The sequence below is a fragment of the Paecilomyces variotii genome, assembly GCF_004022145.1.
Source record: "Paecilomyces variotii strain CBS 101075 chromosome Unknown C8Q69scaffold_15, whole genome shotgun sequence".
Lineage (NCBI taxonomy): Eukaryota > Fungi > Ascomycota > Eurotiomycetes > Eurotiales > Thermoascaceae > Paecilomyces > Paecilomyces variotii.
The window spans coordinates 1-19,112 of NW_021167154.1; the positions used below are offsets into that span (position 1 = coordinate 1).

Sequence of the window (19,112 nt, forward strand, 5' to 3'; positions counted from 1 at the left end):
AGGTAGATACTCTCCCGCAACTGTGTTTCCCCCTTGTGGTATCACTCTAGGAAATCCTTCTGATGCGGGAGGATAAACACGTAATGCTTCTTCGAAGCAGGCATTGAGATACGGAAGACTTGACAGAATGGCAAAATCCAACTTCTTCTCGTCATCCAGCTCACGGACCTCGGTCACTACTTTCGCCAGTTTGTCCGGGTGTGTGAGAAGTAGATATGTCAATCCACTCAGGAGAGTCGCTGTGGTCTCGGTTCCTCCAATCATAAAAGCGCTCGCATTGTTATGCATCTCGTTTAGACTCAGCACGTCCTTTCCTTTGGTAAGAACAAAGTTCCAGATGTCCGGCTGGTCTCTTCCTCTCTCATAACGCTTCTTGATCAGTTCGGAGGAGAAGGCGTAATGCTCTTCCTCCTGTGCAGTCCAGCATTTTGGTGTGAAATAGCCTAGTAAGTTCCTAAGACTGGGATATGCGGCCACGATGTCGAGGATTGTTTCGGCTTTGACTGCACCAAACATCGCATCTATCCAAGGTGCATAGTTGTTGTTCTCCAGTAGACCAAGAGACTCGCCGAACGCCAGATCGCCCATAATATCAAAGGTTGTACGGGTAAACATATTGCAAATATTGACTTCGCCCGTTAGGCTGCTTTCTGCCGTCATCCGGAGCCGGTGGATTAGTTTTTCGACGTACTTTTGAATCAATGGCGCCTGTAACTTGATTGCCTTAGGTGAAAAGGCGTGGGAAAAGAGCTTGCGCACTTGTCCGTGTCTCGCATTATCCCGAATCGACGTTATGTCGTCTTCACCATTCTCGTACGATCCATACATACGCGGGTCTACCAGATTGGATATCTTACCCCCGGTGCTATGTCCGTAGATGTCTTTCCATGCAGGAGCGGATATGAATGAGAGCCCATCAGGGGAGAAACGCACGATGCTGCCGTAGCGGTTGTGCAGGGAGGTAATCCATTGATTGTAGTCTCCAGTATAGCGGCGATACCAAAGCGGGAGGAAGCTTGCGGCGGCGATTTTGGGACCCGGATCTATGCACGGTCAATTGTAGGGGTCGTTCAAATAAAATTATGAATTGAACTTACATTTTGACAAAGGATGAAAATAGGCGCTGTAAATTGCTCCTACGACATAGAAGAGAACCTCAAAATAGTAGTCAGTGTTATTGCCAAATAGTTCAATGTTCCTCGGAGCAATCGACGTACCAGCGGCGACACACCGAGCGCAAGCACGTACACCGCAGAGGAAGCGACCTCCAGCGCTGAAACCAAGATGGTGTGAAATTCTGAGAGCACAAATGATGATGTCATGGTCTTGAGACGTTAAGAATAGGGTCCTTGGACTATATATATATATATGTGTGTGTGTGCGTATGTGTGTATGTATATATATTAGGTGATGCGATGATCTGGATTGGTAATTAAGGAGCTTTTAAGTCGAAAGGCGAAAGCCTTCCTACACACGCAATCTGTAGTAGGCCGTAGTCACGGGGCCTATCTTGGTAATGCCAGTGCGGTTTGACTACTACTTGGTATGTAATCCATAGCTCGATGCCGGAAGGTGGAGCATTTAGTTTTCAGCTGGTAATAGCTTAACTGTTGAGAGTAATTGTGGAAACACCCATAGATCATCATGACCATGGGATCATGTAATCATGTAATCGGGTACGGTAACGAAGATACAGTGCTGCCAGTGGGATAAATCATTATTTCCACTTCAGAGCGCCTGCTATCATCACAAACCTAAATACCGTGGGGTACATCCATTCTCAACCATTGAATGGGAGACTTATCTCTTCCTGTGTGTTCCCCAAATCAAGGTTCCGTCTCCACTGCGCCGCTAAGCATCTTGCATTCACCCTTCAAACCGCCGAGGCCCCGTCTCAAGAATGGCATAACACAGCACACGAAATGCCTTTGACCTGGCATGTTGGATTTCTACACATTCTACGGGATATTCTCGAAACAATTCGCAAAGATTCGCCTTCCTCCAATTACCAGTCTTAATACTGGAAACCACATCGGAAGACGTACATTTATACGCTCCCGCGCTCGCTGCAAGCCAGGCATATCTAGTCTGATGCGCTGGTTGAATGAACAATGATGAGGGCATGCCTTTGCCGTCTCACACAGCCACGCGCAGTCGATGGAGTCAGAATGAAGGCAGCAAACATCAATCGACTAGCGGACGCGAGGGGACATAACCCGGCCGGGTGTGAAAAGGGCAGACTTCCTCTCAAGACGGCCGGCAGTCCACCAGATAGCCCATATGATGATCCTATAGCAACTGTTGACTGCCGCTATTTACCAGACCTAAGGACCAATCTGCCACCAAAACTACGGTCGTCCATATAACCGCTATTTATCATACCCGAATTGAGACAGATCGGGGTTGAGCACAGCGCCTGCGGGATACGCCGTTAGGTCATATGGGCACCCAAAGCCTATTTAATTATAAGGTATAATTTGTTCCAACTAAAGGTAATCAGCCCCATAGTATTAGGTCCTTGAATCCTTGCCGAATTCATTGAATTATCTAGTAGGTGAAAACGGGGGGCTGGCCTATGTATCCCGCATGAATGAGGTACTCTCGCTTAATATTTTCTAAGAAGTTCCGAAGTTATATTAGCAAAATGGTCGGTCACTTCGTTAGAGTAGGACGTACTCATTAATTGTCCCTTTCCGAAGACGAAGCTGCTGTAGCAGAATTAGTATACTTCTTTAAAGATACTAACCTAGATATCTTGGAGTGAAACTGAAACTTACTAATCGTCTTTGGACTTTGGCCCTAAATATAGGGACATGGCAGCTTGCCATTTTCCTCCTGGCCACCATTGGTTGTGAGCATCGGCGAGGACCCCAGCCTCGGCCCATGCTTCTCGGAGCAATACTTGCTGTCTCTTGGTGCAGCTATAGAGGTACGGGCTAATTGCCCCCATTGTTACAGCGGTAGACAGAGGTGAGATGTAACTGCCGGATGCAGTGGAAGATGGCGGCAATAACGGTGAAGTTATACTAGTCAGAGGGACAATTGGCACATCATTCGCTATACAGTTGATTTGCATATACCAGACTCCTAAAAGGAATAACAAGACTCTTAGAAGCTCCGTGACTGCAATTGAATACGAAACCTATGGACAGGTATAAGTCTTACTTTGCAGCGACAGTCTATCAAACTATAGCAGCTCCTGTTCCTCTTTGAATTCGATCCTCGTTTTAGGACTTTATCTGCTGAGCTCAGTAGCTCCTGCTCCACTTTGAATTCGATGCTCGTTCGAACACCCGTCTGATTAGCTCAGTAGCTCCTACCCCCCTTTAAAATCTCATGCGTAGATAGGATAATAGTAGTAAAAGGGAGGGGGATATAGTTAAAAATGGTAGTAATTTACATATCGCGTCTAAGATAATGTAGAGAAAAGGGGCCTATAACTTATTCTAACGCCAGTCATCCTTCAGAGAAGACGTACTCGCTCTCTTTTCCTTATCGCTTCGCATTCATAGGGCTCTGTGCAGTGGGCCTGTACCTCTTGTCGTCTTCGGGCATATAGTGCTGCACCTCGAGAGGCTACAAATATTGGATTAATGATTCTGGGCACAATAGCAGCATCTGCATGGTCTCGAAAGTGTGTTTGAAGATTCACAGGCGACATATGAACCATTTCAGACAGAGCATCTCTCAAAGTAGCTAGAAAGCGCGGGTGAGTGGCACTCTCCCCAGCCAGAAGAATATGAGTAAGAGGATATGGGTATTCTCGAGGAAGGGCCAATAGTTGCGAACGAAGGCGGGACCATGGTGTACCCTGGGACTCGTCTGTCTGGACAAGATTATCTAGCCCGACTTCAAAATCCAGAACTTGCGCTTCATCCGTATTAAACCGAGATAAAGCCTCGCCATTGATAGGGGCTATAATGCTAGTGTATAGAAGATGCCGACTGTAGAAGACATAGAAAACATGGGCATTGGGCGAATTATAAAACTCGTCTGTGCATTCCCAAAGATCCTCATAGTTTGCACACAGTCCATATCCGTTTGCTGCATAAACAGCATCGGCCTCCACTAAGCGTTGCGGGTAAAAGCCGCTGTCGCCTACCCATGTCCGTAAATCCAAGTCCTCGAGTGCAGCGTTAACTATTGAACTAATAGAGCTGATATCAGGGGTTGCAACCGCCACCCTATCAAGTGGCTGAGATATTTCTTTTTCGGTGGAAACTTTCAGTTCTTGGAGTAATTTGCTGATGATTTCGACATCGCTGTATGCTTTGATCGGACGACCGAGCTTCTTGTTAAGCCAACGCCAGCAAGCGCCCCATGAAGTAGTGTCAGATAGAGAGAATCGGGGAAGGATAGTGTCATAGAGAAATTTCTTGGTTCTGTCTAACCGTGGCCTGGGGTCGCCTGCAAGTCGCATCATAAGCTCAAGGTACTCGGGATTTCCATGGATATAGGCTAGTTCAACGACAGTTCCGTTATAGTAGTGTACTGAGGCTGTTCTTTTTTAAATGTTAGAGAAGTCGGGATGTTAAAAGATAGACGATATTTACTCACCCGTATGAGGGAGTCAGGTCAAAACCGATCCCGGGGGCATCGTGAATCTGCGCAGGGAGGCATATCTCACACAACGGGCGGGGACAATCGTAGAAAGCATCTATAATGGAGATATATTGAAGAAATAGAAAAACTATCAACAGCCCATTCATTTTGAACGGGAATTTGGGTTTCGTCGCATTTGTCAATAACAATAGTTAATATTACGTTCAGGTTTGGGTTCAAGTCCAGGATTTATAGTTCATCCGCGGTCCGCAAACTAAGCCTATTGGCCCCTAATGAGCTCATAATCTCGGGAATCATTGGGCATAGATATGTAAAGGGCATTCGTCACTTCAGTGCTCGATCTGGTTAATCTTGCCGTTTCTAGGTCGGCGTCCCAATACTTCTTCACATCGCCCGGACAGAAAGAGAGACTGTTCTACCTCTTTCTTCCTTCTTTCCCGTCCTTTAACTTCTCTATCTTGGACTTATGCGCCCTCTCTGCCTTCACCGACCAATATGACCAAGCGTTCAGCCCGACGCACTGCCCTTTTCTTTTCCCCGGAGATGCCTCTTGATCTGGCACCCAAATCGTTCCATCACAGAGCTGCAGAACTCAGACTGGTTCGCTAGACGCCGCATTCCAATGGGAGAAGCCTGTGCTGGAAAATCCGAGCGCTGGGACTCAATATTATTGACAGGGCAGAACGGAGAATGGTAGGTCTCAAAAGAGTTATCGAGATGCCTTTCCAAAATATCGCAACCCTAAACCGGTGCAGCGTTGTCGTGCAGGCATTTCTCACGACACTACATCGCTCTACCAGCCGGAAAGAAGACGGGTTTATTCGCATGGCTTGTGTTCTAGGGTGAGATCTCTCGTTGCCGCATAGAGTGCCGTTTTAGCATCGAATGTATGCACTCCTGGGCACAGAGACCGCCCTTCTGCAGGGTTTGCTGTCTATGGATGGTAGTGCGGTCAACACGAGTGTACCATTGGGATCTGACTCCGGGTAGGGTCAACAAGCGTGGTTTCTCTGTGAGATATCCCGGTCTCGCTGTGTGTCCTTCTGGCGCGAAAGAGGATTTGCAGTCTCTTGTTATCTCTGCTCAGGCTAACGGTGCCCTGATATGCCGCTTCCAAATAGGAAAGAATCAATCTCCACGAATGCCTGATGAGGTTATAGAAAATCGAACATGTCTTGGTTCCTCCTCTAGGAACGAAACCGATCTCCCAAACCGCGATCCTTATGTCGTATTCTGGGATTATACCCACAGATTGCCCCCATGGGTCTCATTTCCAGTAGCGGTAGTATCGACATCGAGTGGTCAGAATCCCACTGCACACAGAGTAGTGGAATTACTTGGTTGGGCCGTCCGGAATATCAGCAACCGAAGAGGCCAAGCTCAGATAAGCGGACACATTGGATCGAAGCGACGTCGGTAGTTCAGTAGTTGCGACAGTAATATCATCGGCTCTCATAAGTAAATAAAAACTTGTCGAGATACATGGTATATTAAATAGGGCTTTACGTTAGCATGTAAGTTGTAGAAGGTGCAAGAACACCAAGGGCCGCAGCTGCTTTCTGCGCCGTGACCGACCAACGTCTAGGGTCCCATCTGGATCTAACCATAATTGACCTGCGACAAGGTGACTATCGTTATTAACGAACCAGATAATAATACTTGGACTTTGCATACGTATTATTATAGAAAGATCTACTATCCAACATGCTAAATGCCGCATAATATTCCACTGTTATGCGAGGTCCCCAGATAAGGAGGTAAAGCTGCGCCTTGTTCAGATATAAATACGATAATGAGCCTTTAAAGAGCTAGATACATCGGGCTCTCTAAAGCACTCGACCAAAAACGACACATCTCTGTTAGTCGCAGTTATAGATCCCGTGTACCGCACAAACCTTATTGACAGAAGGTAGGTAAATAGAACTTCTATCGCGTAGTGATGGAGAAGAAAAGTAGATCAGTAACGCGAGTTTACACCCGCTCAATATGCAAGAAGAGGAAAATCAACATGGAAGAATATTCTGTTCTAATTATTCCCCCAAGAACTATTAGTAACGCTGCCTTTCCCCTGATATTTCTCTGCAAGTGCACCAAGTCTTTTATATTGGCCGGCATGTTCCAATTCTTGGCATGTTCGGCCGGTTACATATAACAATCAGAAACTTTATGGCTTTTCTCAGCCAGCTAGGACAGATATTTATGTCGCGCCAAGGGGCCCATACAACGGATATTATGTTGGCCTACCTTTACGGACAAATCGTCGAAGAAAGGAATGAGTCTTTGAGCCCAGGCTAGCTCAATTGATAGCAAGCATTGCCCTGCGAAAATGACCGAGTACATGAATTTGGGATTACTCACCTTGAGTTGGTTGCAGATATCATCCCCATTAATCCAGCGACTACCCGCATTGATGAACAAGCGAGACAGGTTGGATTGGAAAGGCATGTTAGTGACGCACTCCATGAAATTATGTGTAACCACATGCGAAGTCTCGGTAATGCGTCACGATAATCTCGAAGAAGGGTATATAGATCTCGCACAGGCGGTCGAGCTTCAGCACTTTTCCCAGTTTCTCGATGAGCAGCTTGAATTTGAATTTCAAGTAGCTTTTCCAGTGCCTTATCCCATAGTCTGTCTGTTTCATACTGCAAAGGATCCGTCTTCTCTCGTGGGAAATGATCAGTAGTCGAGACAAAGGAGTAGCCCCATTTGTTGATGTGGTCTCTAACATTCGGGTTTGGGCTCAGCATAGCGTTAAGTCACTTAAGGAAAAAAGCAACAAGAGAGGAAGAGAGGAAGAGGACGAAGGAGAATAGGGTTTCGTGACCGCGTGTGAAGACAACATTATTAGGCCGGTTTAGAGCCTTCGACCAAGACCCCAAGTCCTTTCGATATCGCTAGCTGATAAGCGCCCAGTAAATTAAATCATGGCTTCCTGATATTTTGACTAGCGCAGCACAAGACTTACTAGTTTTAGAAAATATATCTGCATTTAATTTTTACTTTCAGAGTCTGAACCAAAGCTTGCCTCGTTTGCAGAAATTTTTCTAGAGCCATTTAACACTCTTGGTTTTCATTGAAGTCAAGTTCTGGTATGCCCGGCGCAGTCAGAGGTATCATATAGTAATGATATAACGAATGTCGCTTGCTTCTTTAGCACTACCTTGTCGCTGGTATTGGGATAAAATCTTTTCCCGCAGGATCCATTCTGGGCTAAAGAGCTTGACCACTTGATCATTGATTTTAAGTGATATATACCCTATCCGCTACAGTCATTCAGTCTCCCCGAGTCACACTACGCTTGAATACTTGCATCTTCCCTCATTATCTAAACATACTCCACCAGAATCCCAGACCCATCATACACAATGCTCGCTTTAGCCACGTATTTCTCCGTACTCAGATTCACAAGATCAACCAGCGCCACCGCCGCTTCATCCTCCTCATCCTCCACGGCAAACGTCAAATTCCCAGCCGCAGCTCCCGCCGTCACACCCGTGAATGTGACGGACCCAAAGTTCAAAAATGACACTGTCTCCCCGCTACTCTGGTAATCCTCGACAGTCCACTCGGCCGACTGGCCAGTCAGGGTGCTGGTGGCGGCAGGTGCGGTGACCGTCGCTGTGGCCCGTTGGCCGTTGCTCTCGTTCTCAATCACAGCCACCCCAGCGGACGAGGAGGTCGCATACACGGTGGCCACGATGACATCCCCGCCCTTGATCGCCAGCACCTCCGGGGAGAAATCCACCGCGTTGGCTGGGTACCATTCATACCAAGCGGTGTAGACGTACTCGACTTCCTCTTCGGTGGAGGAGGATGCGGTAACCACGTCGATTCCCGCTTGTAAAATAGCTCCCGTGTTGACAAAGCCGTCAATCCCTACCCAGATCGAGGCGGCCTCGCCGGCCATGTTACTGGAAACAGTGGGGATGGGCGCAGTGAAGGCTGCGGCCACAGAGGTGAGGATGGGGGTGGAGGCAAGGTCGGCGCTTAAGAGGGCGGCCCCAGCCCAGTTGGTCGTGTAGTAGTAGGGGGTGTTTTGCTGGTCGGTCAAGGGAGACTCGGATGCTGATGAGTTGGTGAGAGGCCCTTGCTGCACCTCAGTGTGTGGGACCTGCTTTATCGGCTGGTGCTGGAAGCGAGGGCCGTTGCATTTTGCTAGGTTGCTGCTGCTGCTGCTGCTGCTGTAACCGCTTGGGGCGCCGTGAACAGCGGCTAGTTGGGCAAGCCACAAGGTCGTGGAAAGGAAGTTCTTCATATTGTACTATGGTTTCCGCAGCCTGTGCTCGTAGTAGATAGGTATTTCTCAAATGGCTCGTTGTACGCCGCGTTCAAAAGAAGTCTTTTAGGGCCACGAAGGTGAAAGAGATTATTAGAGGTCAACCAGGGCTAGGACGCTGCTTGTGGTACTTATAGTGCCAGGAGCCCCTTTCTGTCTGTCAATTCACAGCTCTTGTGTGGGTTCAACTTGACCTTCTTAGGGTTACCTACCATAACTTTCAGCTATCCGCAGACGTACGTATCCATAAGGTGGGTCATACCTGAAAACTGCTGTCTCGCGTGGTTTATAGGCACCACTAGGGAACTGCGGGCGAGTATGTTTCTCGATGCACGGGCCTTGGTATATGTTATATGCCCGGAACTGGAATAATATTTTTTTGCATACTCGCTGGCGGTGGATAGTCCACTCTCTGCCCGAGTGCTCCCGTCACAATAGTAATTGAAACATGATCTCACACTTAATCTCGAAGCTATATTTATACGAAGAAAAGATGTTCCAGCGTCAACTGGTACAGGAACGAAAGTGGAAAGATGAGCTGCAAGACTTCCATGGAGCCCCACTCACGCTCACCCCAAGCGGACAGCCTGCAGCCTATACACTCATGGTTGCATTATTGTTATTGACCGAGACCCAGGGAATTGCCGAGGGGCTGCGGGTCAAGAGTGGCGAGGAAACAGTCAGAATTGCAGGGCTGGTGGACACGGCCGCCGTCGCCGAGGTTGTATCATCATCATCACTGTCGTCCGGATTGAAAGTTACAAATTGTGCTGGCCCGTTGTTGTCTTGCGTACAGCCGCTGACATAGTCCACGCGCATGTGGCAGCCGTTGGAGAAGAGAACTTGTCCGCAGATTTTGCAACCGCCGAGGTCGGCGTCCATAAGGTGGTCGAATGCACTATATCATCATTTCTGCTCGTTAGCGGGTAACTCCGGCTACCCTTTGGAAAGAGGAGAGGCGACGTACGCTTGCATTGCCGTGCCCTTCAATTGGCATCCTTCGCCCTTGACGAAGACGCCGCACCCGAAGCCCGCATTCATGTCGTCAGTATAGCAGGCACCGGAGTTGGAGTTCGCCGAGGTCGTGCTGTGTAGAAAGCTCTTGTCAGTATACATGTTTTCGTTTCACCTGTGGATGCTGAGAGGACAGATTCTGGAAGGAACACTCACCCATAGATCTCATCGCCTCGAAGGTACGATTTGGCCACCTTGCAGAAGGAGGCGAGGTTTTCGAATGTACCGCATCTCTTGGACATGCCAGAACAGCTGTAGCTGACCTCGTTTGGAGTCGTATCGGCCAAAGACGTTGCTGCAGGTCCTGTCGTCGTCGACGTGGTTGAGGTAGTGGTGGAAGTGGAAGTCGATGATGTCGTCGAGGTCGAGGTCGATGTCCAGGACGACTCAGCGGCGCGGAAGGCTGCGTCGATCTTGCTGGCGGCTGATGCCATAACAGCAGTATCGGTTTCGGCAGCCCAGGCCATGAAGGGGGTGGCGGCACTCTCGGTGTTCGATATGGTGGTAGTTGTGGTTGTTGCCTCAGCATAGCAGGCAGTAATGGTGTTGCACGAAATACTCGTCTCCGTGGTGTAGGTCGAGACAGCGGTATCCAAGGTGCTGTATACAAATTCAGTGCACATATCCGCCTCCTCACTCTCGCAGTCGGTCTCTTCGTTCGTGCAGCCCTCGCCCGAGCACACCCCATTCTTGCAGTTGGTGCCGGAGCAGGAGACCTTATGGCAGTCGGAGCCGCTGCACGTCCCATCGCTGGTGTTGCACAGCGCGCCTAGGCAGCCGATAGAAAGACAGTCAATTCCAAAACAGGTACCACTGCCACTGCTGCAATCGCTACCGATGCAGCCCACCGTCTGGCACGATGACCCCTTACAGATGCCCTGGCCGCAATCGTCGCCCATGCAGCCCGTCTCCTCGCAGTCCGAGCCCAGACATATACCGCTATCGCTATCACAGTTGCTTCCAGAACAGCCAAACTCGGCGCACAGGGATCCTGTACATTCTCCATTCTTGCAGTCTGGGCCAGCGCACTTCTGATGGTGCGGCGGGTCTGGGTCAGACGGGTCATCGAACCCCGTGGAGTCGCCCCCGTATCCAGAGTTGCAGTTAATCATACAGGGAGCTTCACAAAAGGTAGTGCATTTATTTCCGCAGTTAGCCGTACACGTCGGACTGGGTGGGGATCCTTCAGTAAAGTGGATGATCGGCCCTGTAGGAACAGTCGTGGGGAGGGAGGTGGTCGACCAAGGCCAAGGGGGCACGACGATAGTTCGGTTGGAGGTAACCGTGTGCGAGGCGGTGCCCATACCCAGCGGGTTAGGGTTATCTTGAATCACTATAGGGCCAATGCCAATGCTAGGAAACAGAGTTGTTGTACCAGTGGTCTGATTCGACGCGGTAATGTTCCAGTTCCACCATTGCACGGTCCCAGTAATAATCGGATTTAGCGTAATTGTGGTAGTCTGGACCACCCGAGTGACTGTAGTAGTTATATAGACAGTATTGTTGGTCGTAATGGTGGTAGTGGTTGGCCAGGCCACTTCTAGCGGAGTGATAAAAGGTCCCGGGTAAATAGTAGTCGGCGATCCCAAGGTACTAGGAGGGAAGATCATATTGATAGGACCAATCCCTGTGACGGTACCATTATCCGAGTTATAGATCTCTTGACCCACATAGAAGTCCCCTGTGCCATCGCTCCCACCCTCAGTGCTCGCTCCAGCCATAGATGTGTCCAGAGCATTCATTTCGTTAGGGTTCGCTAACGATCCCGGCCCTCCGAGGTCAAGTGCCCAACTGAAAAGGCCCCCAAGGCAGAGGTCATTGGCGAAATCAGCCTTTTGCTTAAATGTCTTGGCATTGTCGAAAGAAACCCTAAACAGAGAGGAAATTAGAGCAAGCACATTATCCTTCACAGCAAAGCGACTGAAGCAATAAACATACCATTGGTTTTCGTTCCAGGTAATCCAGTTCACTGCAGCGGCTTCATTATACTGGATTATAGGGTCATACTCTTCCAAAACGCGGTTGATCTCATAATCCGATAGAATTCCACTGGTCTGCGTGCACTGACCAGGGGAAGCTCCACCGGCAGTAAAGGCAGATGTATCAAAGGGACATCCTGGAGTGGTGCAGTTGGTCTCGAGCAAGGTGAAAGAACGGCCATAAAATCCGAGACCAAGAAGTACTTTACCGGGGTCAATGTTGTTGCGCCACAGCAGGTCTAGGCCCTCGCTTATTTCTGTTATATTCTCAGTTTAGCTTTTTTCCTGGCGAAAGTTAGGAGAGCAGTGCATGTTTCTTACCCGTAAGATTAGTATGCGGATTGACCACCGAGGACGTATAGTTACTCTCTCCATCCCATGTCCCGTGAATATCATACGACATGAAGTTGAAGTAGTCCACGTATTCTGCCATTGACGAGATATCGAAGCCCTTGAGGTACCCTACAACATGGCTGAGTGATGAGCTCAAGGTAATCTGCTGTGCTTGACTTACAGTAGGAGGATGGCAAGGTGACTGTAATCCCATACGTATCACCACACTCCTCCCTAAGCTCCTTGAGGAAAGAAACATAATTCGCCGTGTCCGCAGTTTTGCCTCCTGGAGCAGAAAGAGATGCAACGTCAGCCCGCAAGTGCAAGAACGAAGAGAAATATAGTTATTTTACTTACCACGATCACTGGCGGCTGGATATTCCCAGTCAATGTCGATCCCGTCGAAACCGTACTTCTTCATAAAGCTACTCGCCGAAGTAATAAAGGCCGAACGTGTGCCAGGGAAGCTTACCATCGAGGAAAAGACTTCTCCTCCTAGGTCCCAGCCTCCAACCGAGATGAAAGTTTTTAATTCCGACTTCTTCTTCTTCAGGGCCGTAAACTCGGGGATATATTCCTCGTCGTTGGCGTATAAAGTCTCAATCTCGGAAGTCTCACTGTTAATTCCAGCAAAGGCGTAGTAGAGATGCTAAGACATGCTTGTTAGCTTGAGTTATCTTCGAAAGAATTCGGTGGGTGGGGCTTGAGCATACCGTCCAAGGTGCAACATCGATATCCGAAGGGTGAATTACATCACAGGGATGTTGATAATTCCAAGCCTCATAGTACCCTATGTAAACCGCTTCGCTGGAGGTGCCGGAGCAAGATCTATAAGGCTGTGTCAGAGTAATCGCGAAAACATATTTCGAACGCTGGACTCACGGCTCAGTAACTGCATCACAATTGCTTTGGCAACCGGTACCACAGAAGTCTTCTGTCGTTCCACAGAACCTAATCATATGGTCAGAGGTGTTATCAGACACGGTCAGGATATCTCTCTCACCCATAAGGCGAGCAGCAGACATTCAACGGGCAAGTAGTGTTGGCGACCTCAGCATATGCTATGCGGAAATGTCAGTGTGTCAATGCGTCGAGCACCAAATGCAAGGGGGAACCGCATACGCCCACACTCCGCTAACGCGTCACAAGTCGATATACACACATCATCGCCGCAGAAGTCTGGGCCGAAGCCGCAATAGCCACTGGAGCTACAACAACCGCTGACACACTCTGATGTTGAAGAGCAGGTGCCGGATCCGCCTGTGGCTGCAGACACCAACGTCCCCAACAGTGAGCCGAGCAAGAGCCCTCTCGAGAGAGTTGCGTTCATCCTGAACCCGATGGAATATGGAAATGGTGAGGGAACACAAATCTCGATGGGCGTCTGAAGGGAGCTCTCGAGTTTAATATGTTCTCTATTCAACCTTTTGCAACTCATCGGGAGACCATCAACCGCTCGCCTCTCGCCTTCGTCTATCTTACTTCAACGCAGAAGCCTTCGGATTAGTCTCCACCTGTATCTTTCTTTTTACTCACTCACACTTCCATGCCTTCCTTTTTCCATGTTGGATCGCAATCTCCGAAGCTCGACCCAAGGACACCAGTGATGCAGACTATTAGCAAGCTAATTTAGCCCACCGGAGAAAGCGAATTGCACATTGCGAGCATTCGACCGTGTATAGCGCTCACGGAATACTGACTGCGCTTTGAGAGTAGAGTTTTCATGCCTGGTTTCTTTTTTTTTGACGCAGTTCGAGTGTCCCGTGGTGGTATGGTCTTCACCACGAGCCAACCAATTTAGCGGTAATTAATCGGTTTGTCACTTGCATCTTCGCACAGACTACCTAGGTAGTTCACACTAACAGAGGAAAGGGTCTTTACTCCTTGAACTGGTTAGTTAGTTAGTATCTAGTAGTTAGATAAGCGGCACGGAGATACCAAGAGCCCTGGGCGGGCCGTAGGCTGGCTGGCTACCCTTTGGGAACCGGGCGCTCCGGAACGCTCGGTTCGGTCCGGTGAAGGGACGGTGGGCCGAATAGACTACGTACAATAGGGAAAGGCACGTGGCGGCTAAAGGTAGGTACCTAAGATACACCCGAATCTAGCCTCCATATCCCTCTAGGGTTCCGCGCCGACTTCCTACTCGTCGCGTGGTCTACGGAGATATAGGCCGTAGTACGCTAGCGCGTGCTTTAGCTTTTATCCTCAGTCTACGGAGTATACTTTTGCAGTAGACTAGTAGTAGATACGTAGTGACTAGATCGTAGAATTCAATTCCGCATCTGTCAGCTCTGTCGGCTCAGTGGCGGCAGGTCACAATCGGGCAGCGGGCCAGTTCCGCGGGTCCATTACCCTTACCGCTTGCTTGACCGCCCGCCGCTGGCCGTTAACCTCGTTAACCTCGTCTAGCTCTAATATCATTATGTATATTTATGTATATAAATGCGCGATTGACTGAAATTCACTCTCTTTAACCTTGGAACACTCTTTCTCCTGCCGTTCTCGGCCGAGCGTCTGCCGTTTTCGCTCCCGCGCACGGGCTCCCGCAGCCTCCCGCACCCTAGCAAGACTACTCTGTAAAGGCCTTAGCTATACAGTTGTGTGGCCAAACGCCTTGTCTAGATAACCAGACGCCCAGATACTTAACTACATATGTATTTAGAGTGGATATCAGTATTCTAGATTTAAAAAGACCCTGTCACGGGCCCCATAAGCCGGGGGAAGTATTAGTGCTTTGAGGTGAAGTGGATCAGGCCATATTTACTACCATAGGTGCGAATCTAGATCCGTGCTTTCGCTCCTAGATCTCGGCTAAATAGTTGGTGTGCTTCGGCCAGCCGGTAACAGTTCCGGACGGTGGAGTTATTCCAGACTAGCATGCAGATATCGTCAATATAGCCCGTGACCATAGTTCGTTTAATTAACGATCATATCGGGGCGTTTAAAGGTCTCCTTCTCACTAGATACTCTCGCAGCGATTTAGGCGTTCTTTAATGGCCTGGAGCTCATGCTCTAGGGTCGTAAGGGTTAGATCCTCCTCCTGGACGCGGTCGCCAAACGTAACTAAACTCCTAGTGGCTGGTATTAAGGGATTTTAAGCCCAATATTTCTACTAAATGTATCAAGTATTTCTGACATGGTAAATTACCGTACGTGCATTGTTTTTGCGGTATAGCACACCGAAGAATTGTAGACGCTTCGTTTTCCGAAGGAAGCTGTATGTTTAGAAGCGAGCTCTCTATATGGTTGGGAGCTTCTGTCTCGCTCTTACCGGTGATTTATTTAGATAATAGTAGTCTAGGGGCAGGTGGATCGGGGTTACCTTCTATAGTCTACTAACACAGGAACAAAAATTAGCATAATCACGATTGTCCCTTAGTCACTAAGGGAAAGGCATATATTATCCTTGGTGAAGCTAGAGCTTGAGCCTGCGTTTTAACTATTCTTTGCACCCAGGAGCGCAAACGGTATTCATTAAAGCACGAAAGAGCCAGTGAGAGAAAGGTATAATGCGGTCAATCTTCAATACCAAGGGCCTTCTGGCTGCATGGATCGGGCTATCTACCACTGCCCAGCTGTGGCCCGGGGTGTCGGCTCAGTGGACAATGCGGAACATCGTGCTTGACTCAGTATCTTGTGATACCGCCGCTACAAACTATCTCGCAAAAGCCATCTACAACATTCAGAGCATGGTGAGCATAACCCTGGGCATCGGAGCATGCATCAGTGCCTGCACTATCTCGTGGAGGCTGACAAGATACTATACAGCTTTATAGCACCATATCGGGCCTTTCGACAATTAAAGACAACCTTGGTAAGGCGCGAGAGGACTTGGAGGCGGCCGACCGAGCCAAGCTAGATCTTTTCATGGCTATGTACGGGATATTCGACCCTGTCGATACGGACGCGATTTCGACCGCGCAAACAACCGTTGACACAGTCGCCAGTAAGTCTGGAGTGCCTAATGACGCTCAACGGCAGGGTTCGAGACCTAACACAGGCAGCTTTTGCGAACCAACTTCTTGGCGGTCTGGAAAACGACGCCCTTGAGATCGGGGTCTGCTGTAATAACGATCACTTGAGAGAAATCAAGGGGGTCTGTGAGTTCGCCTTATCTAGGAGTATATTTGGTTTCGACTATGGCTAAATACTACTGCCGAACATAGATCCTGTCGTATACCGCAGTACTGTCTACCCTGACATGCTGCTTATTCCTGCCGAGGACAATTGCGACGGTAATCTAAGAGCCATGATGCAGGAGACCACCACATTCACGAGAGATATTATGACTATCTGCCCGGACTCTTTGCCTATGACCAACCCAGACACAGAGTATGAGGAAGCCTGGATTGCTCACATTGACCAATATGACACTGGCAGTTTGACCGGAATTCAGGGTGAGTATATGGATGATATTGTGGCCACTACCGGTGAGGTGACTCTGCTCCATGAGCTGACACACACCGAGTCGTTCTTTGGCGCCAGCGGTGTTCTGGGTATGCATTCCTCTTTCTTTTTTTCCCCGTCTTTTCCGGGTCTACCTTCCAATACCATGTTAACACACCGCTAATTCTCTTCTTACTACCATATTGAAGAGGATATGTTTACCTCCGAAGAGGAGAATGCCTACCGATGGGAGAAATGCTTCGATCTGGCGGACAACCCTGAGACCCGGGCGAATGCGGTAAAAAATGCTGGCAAGTTCTACTAAAAGGCCCTTGATGTTGTCCCTTAGTATCAAAGCTAATGCCTATACTATCCAGAGACATTCGCATACTTCAGCGCCGGTAAGTATGACTCTGTCTGTATTGGCCTCAGGAAGAAGTGAAAGTGCTAATTGGGAAAATTGGTATAGGTCTATACTTGGATCAGTGCAATTGGCGGAATGGAGAATGCGAGAACCCGGAGGATGTGGACTAAAAGCATAGGGACTTTGAAGACTTGCCGCTGGATTGGACATATTCAATGCTGATACTAGTATGGCAGGGGCAGCAGTTAACTAACTAGTTAGTTAGTTAGTTGACTACAGTTGTATTAGTCAGACGGACGGAACAATATCCGACAAGATTAAATTCATCATATTTGCCCTTAATTTTCGCCCCTTAGCCATTTCTCTATTCCCATTATCCTTGTCTCCCCTTTAAGCATTACACTGCCTCTATGGGCTTTAGCGGACTACCCAGCGAGCTGCACCAGCTCATCGCAGAGTCTTTGGACTCAGAGGATGCCATCAATGCGCTAGCGCGCACTAACCGTACCTTTTACACGCAGTTCAACTCCTTTCTGTATAGATACCACCTTACAAGACATGCCAAGCGACCCCCAGCACCGGCACTTATATGGGCTGCTCAGAATGGAAGGCACGATACATTAGTCAGGCTCCTCGACGCGGGCGCAAACCTATACCACCCTCGAATCTGGCAGGAGAAGCCAACTTCAACCGGGTGGACTGGGCTTTTGCCTAAACATCCAGTCCGGCTTGCTGCCGAGAAGGGTCATGTCAAATTCCTTCAGACCATCTTGGATCGGGAGCAAGAGAGTTTCGGTAGCCGACTGGGTCCACGGGGTCACGCCATCCTTTTTGCGCGGGCAGCCCTCAACAACCACCTGCCCGTGGTGCAGATGCTGCTCGCCCGCGGTGTCAACCCCTGGGGTAAACATACCTCATTTCTTTCCCAGGGGGTGCAACGGCAGAAATTCAGCCGGGAGATGCTGCAAGTACTGCTCGAGGACGCCAGGCATCGAGAGCATCTGCAGCCCTTCACCACCTGGGAACCCATTCACATGGCACTACGGTATGCGGTAGAGCGGGCCAAGGACATCGAGGTCACTAGGATGATCCTCGCGACCGGGGTCGATGTTAACTTCCTCTATTCCGGTATGATCGTGGAACGGCGACCCTTGCATTACTGTCACCAACTGGACTTATATCAGCTCCTGCTTGAGGCGGGTGCTGATCCAAACATCGACAACAACGATAAGTGGGGGCCTCTCGCCTTTGCAGTAGGGAACTTTTACCCGCAGCACGGCCAATATCAACTCTCGCCAAAAGCCAGGAGCCAGCGGTGGGAAAAAATTCAGCTGCTATTTCAGTACGGCGCAGACCCAGCGCGAGCCGGAGGCGGTTGGGCGCTGCATGGCGCAGTACGGGACGCGGATTTTAAATTGGCAGACTTCCTGGCCGACCACGGGGCGAGCATAAGCGTCACTGAGCTCAGCGATGCGGATCAAGCTCTCTTGGACCGTGCAGTAGAGGAGCGTGCGTGGGAGACAGTGATGAGACTTACTCCAGTCAATTGGTCCATAATAGGATCTGCTGGGTCTGCAGCTCATCTCTACCCCCGCCGAGCTTTCGCCTAGGGGTAGCAGCATCGCGCACCCAGCTCGGAGAGGGGTCTGCCCGGCCTGGAGAAGGGTTTACGCCGTCGTATCCTACTTGTGGAATGTCTATACGAACTAAAGTAACAGTAGGATATAGGATATATTAGAACGAATCGCTGGCTTCTAGTAAGATAGCGATCTAGGATCTATTTATATAATAATCCTCCTGTACTTTATAGCTTTAGTATTATATAATCTAGGCAAGCGAGAGACTATAGGGTTTAACTTTATATAAGCTAAGTAATATTAAGCGAATACTGTTAAAAGCTTAATAGGGGTAGAAATTTATCAACTAAAAATTTCTAACCCCTTAGAACTTTTCCCTAAAACCCTCGAGCTATAATCCGGGATATACTAGTCTAGGTATTAATATGGGAAAGGCACTGATAGCAGGGATAATGTAAGGCGCTACACGGGAACTCGAGCTATAAGGCGTGACTAGGCATAGAGAATAGAAGAATTATAGAGCAATCTGATACTTATAAGTAGAGCTGTGGTATATATAATAATAAGTAGAGAAGTGTCAGACTAGGTATATGATATAGCCGGGGGAGCGGACTAAA

At 48.9% G+C, this 19,112-nt stretch overlaps 8 protein-coding genes across 8 annotated transcripts; 3 read left to right on the forward strand and 5 right to left on the reverse strand.

The window, feature by feature from the left end:
• C8Q69DRAFT_109135 (cytochrome P450) lies at window positions 1-1,552 on the reverse strand (the record flags this gene model as incomplete). Its single annotated transcript, XM_028625102.1, has 3 exons — window positions 1,218-1,552; window positions 1,098-1,155; window positions 1-1,043 (listed from the first exon to the last, which is right to left on the reverse strand). Coding segments are annotated over exons 1-3 (1,206 nt in total), but the record flags the coding sequence as incomplete, so codon positions are not given.
• An 863-nt stretch (window positions 1,553-2,415) lies between these two features.
• C8Q69DRAFT_515146 (hypothetical protein) lies at window positions 2,416-2,950 on the reverse strand (the record flags this gene model as incomplete). The annotated part of the gene is made up of 3 exons (XM_028633358.1): window positions 2,416-2,615; window positions 2,677-2,708; window positions 2,778-2,950. The coding sequence occupies 3 exons, from the start codon at window positions 2,948-2,950 to the stop codon at window positions 2,548-2,550; spliced, it is 273 nt and encodes a 90-aa protein (XP_028481508.1). The 3' UTR covers window positions 2,416-2,547.
• Window positions 2,951-3,172: 222 nt separating this feature from the next.
• C8Q69DRAFT_423412 (hypothetical protein) lies at window positions 3,173-4,764 on the reverse strand. The gene is made up of 2 exons (XM_028628408.1): window positions 4,558-4,764; window positions 3,173-4,502 (listed from the first exon to the last, which is right to left on the reverse strand). The coding sequence occupies exons 1-2, from the start codon at window positions 4,707-4,709 to the stop codon at window positions 3,464-3,466; spliced, it is 1,191 nt and encodes a 396-aa protein (XP_028481509.1). The 5' UTR covers window positions 4,710-4,764; the 3' UTR covers window positions 3,173-3,463.
• A 521-nt stretch (window positions 4,765-5,285) lies between these two features.
• On the forward strand, window positions 5,286-6,064 carry C8Q69DRAFT_109149 (hypothetical protein). Its single transcript, XM_028625103.1, has one exon. The coding sequence runs from the start codon at window positions 5,453-5,455 to the stop codon at window positions 5,981-5,983; it is 531 nt and encodes a 176-aa protein (XP_028481510.1). The 5' UTR covers window positions 5,286-5,452; the 3' UTR covers window positions 5,984-6,064.
• Window positions 6,065-7,633: 1,569 nt separating this feature from the next.
• Window positions 7,634-9,240, reverse strand: C8Q69DRAFT_480419 (peptidase A4 family-domain-containing protein). Its single transcript, XM_028631528.1, has 2 exons — window positions 9,105-9,240; window positions 7,634-9,050 (listed from the first exon to the last, which is right to left on the reverse strand). The coding sequence occupies exon 2, from the start codon at window positions 8,819-8,821 to the stop codon at window positions 7,892-7,894; it is 930 nt and encodes a 309-aa protein (XP_028481511.1). The 5' UTR covers window positions 8,822-9,050; window positions 9,105-9,240; the 3' UTR covers window positions 7,634-7,891.
• Window positions 9,241-9,436: 196 nt separating this feature from the next.
• On the reverse strand, window positions 9,437-13,498 carry C8Q69DRAFT_408678 (hypothetical protein; the record flags this gene model as incomplete). The annotated part of the gene is made up of 11 exons (XM_028628211.1): window positions 9,437-9,740; window positions 9,810-9,929; window positions 10,013-11,725; window positions 11,795-12,092; window positions 12,157-12,297; window positions 12,350-12,454; window positions 12,526-12,817; window positions 12,882-12,996; window positions 13,051-13,119; window positions 13,172-13,229; window positions 13,291-13,498. The coding sequence occupies 11 exons, from the start codon at window positions 13,496-13,498 to the stop codon at window positions 9,437-9,439; spliced, it is 3,423 nt and encodes a 1,140-aa protein (XP_028481512.1).
• A 1,976-nt stretch (window positions 13,499-15,474) lies between these two features.
• C8Q69DRAFT_480440 (hypothetical protein) lies at window positions 15,475-17,268 on the forward strand. The gene is made up of 6 exons (XM_028631529.1): window positions 15,475-15,860; window positions 15,937-16,114; window positions 16,173-16,268; window positions 16,335-16,664; window positions 16,764-16,865; window positions 16,932-17,268. Exons 1-6 carry the CDS (start codon window positions 15,678-15,680, stop codon window positions 16,994-16,996), a joined length of 954 nt encoding a protein of 317 aa, XP_028481513.1. The 5' UTR covers window positions 15,475-15,677; the 3' UTR covers window positions 16,997-17,268.
• Window positions 17,269-17,328: 60 nt separating this feature from the next.
• On the forward strand, window positions 17,329-18,528 carry C8Q69DRAFT_408532 (ankyrin repeat-containing domain protein; the record flags this gene model as incomplete). Its single annotated transcript, XM_028628197.1, has 1 exon — window positions 17,329-18,528. One exon carries the CDS (start codon window positions 17,329-17,331, stop codon window positions 18,526-18,528), a length of 1,200 nt encoding a protein of 399 aa, XP_028481514.1.
• Between the last annotated feature and the right edge of the window lie 584 nt (window positions 18,529-19,112).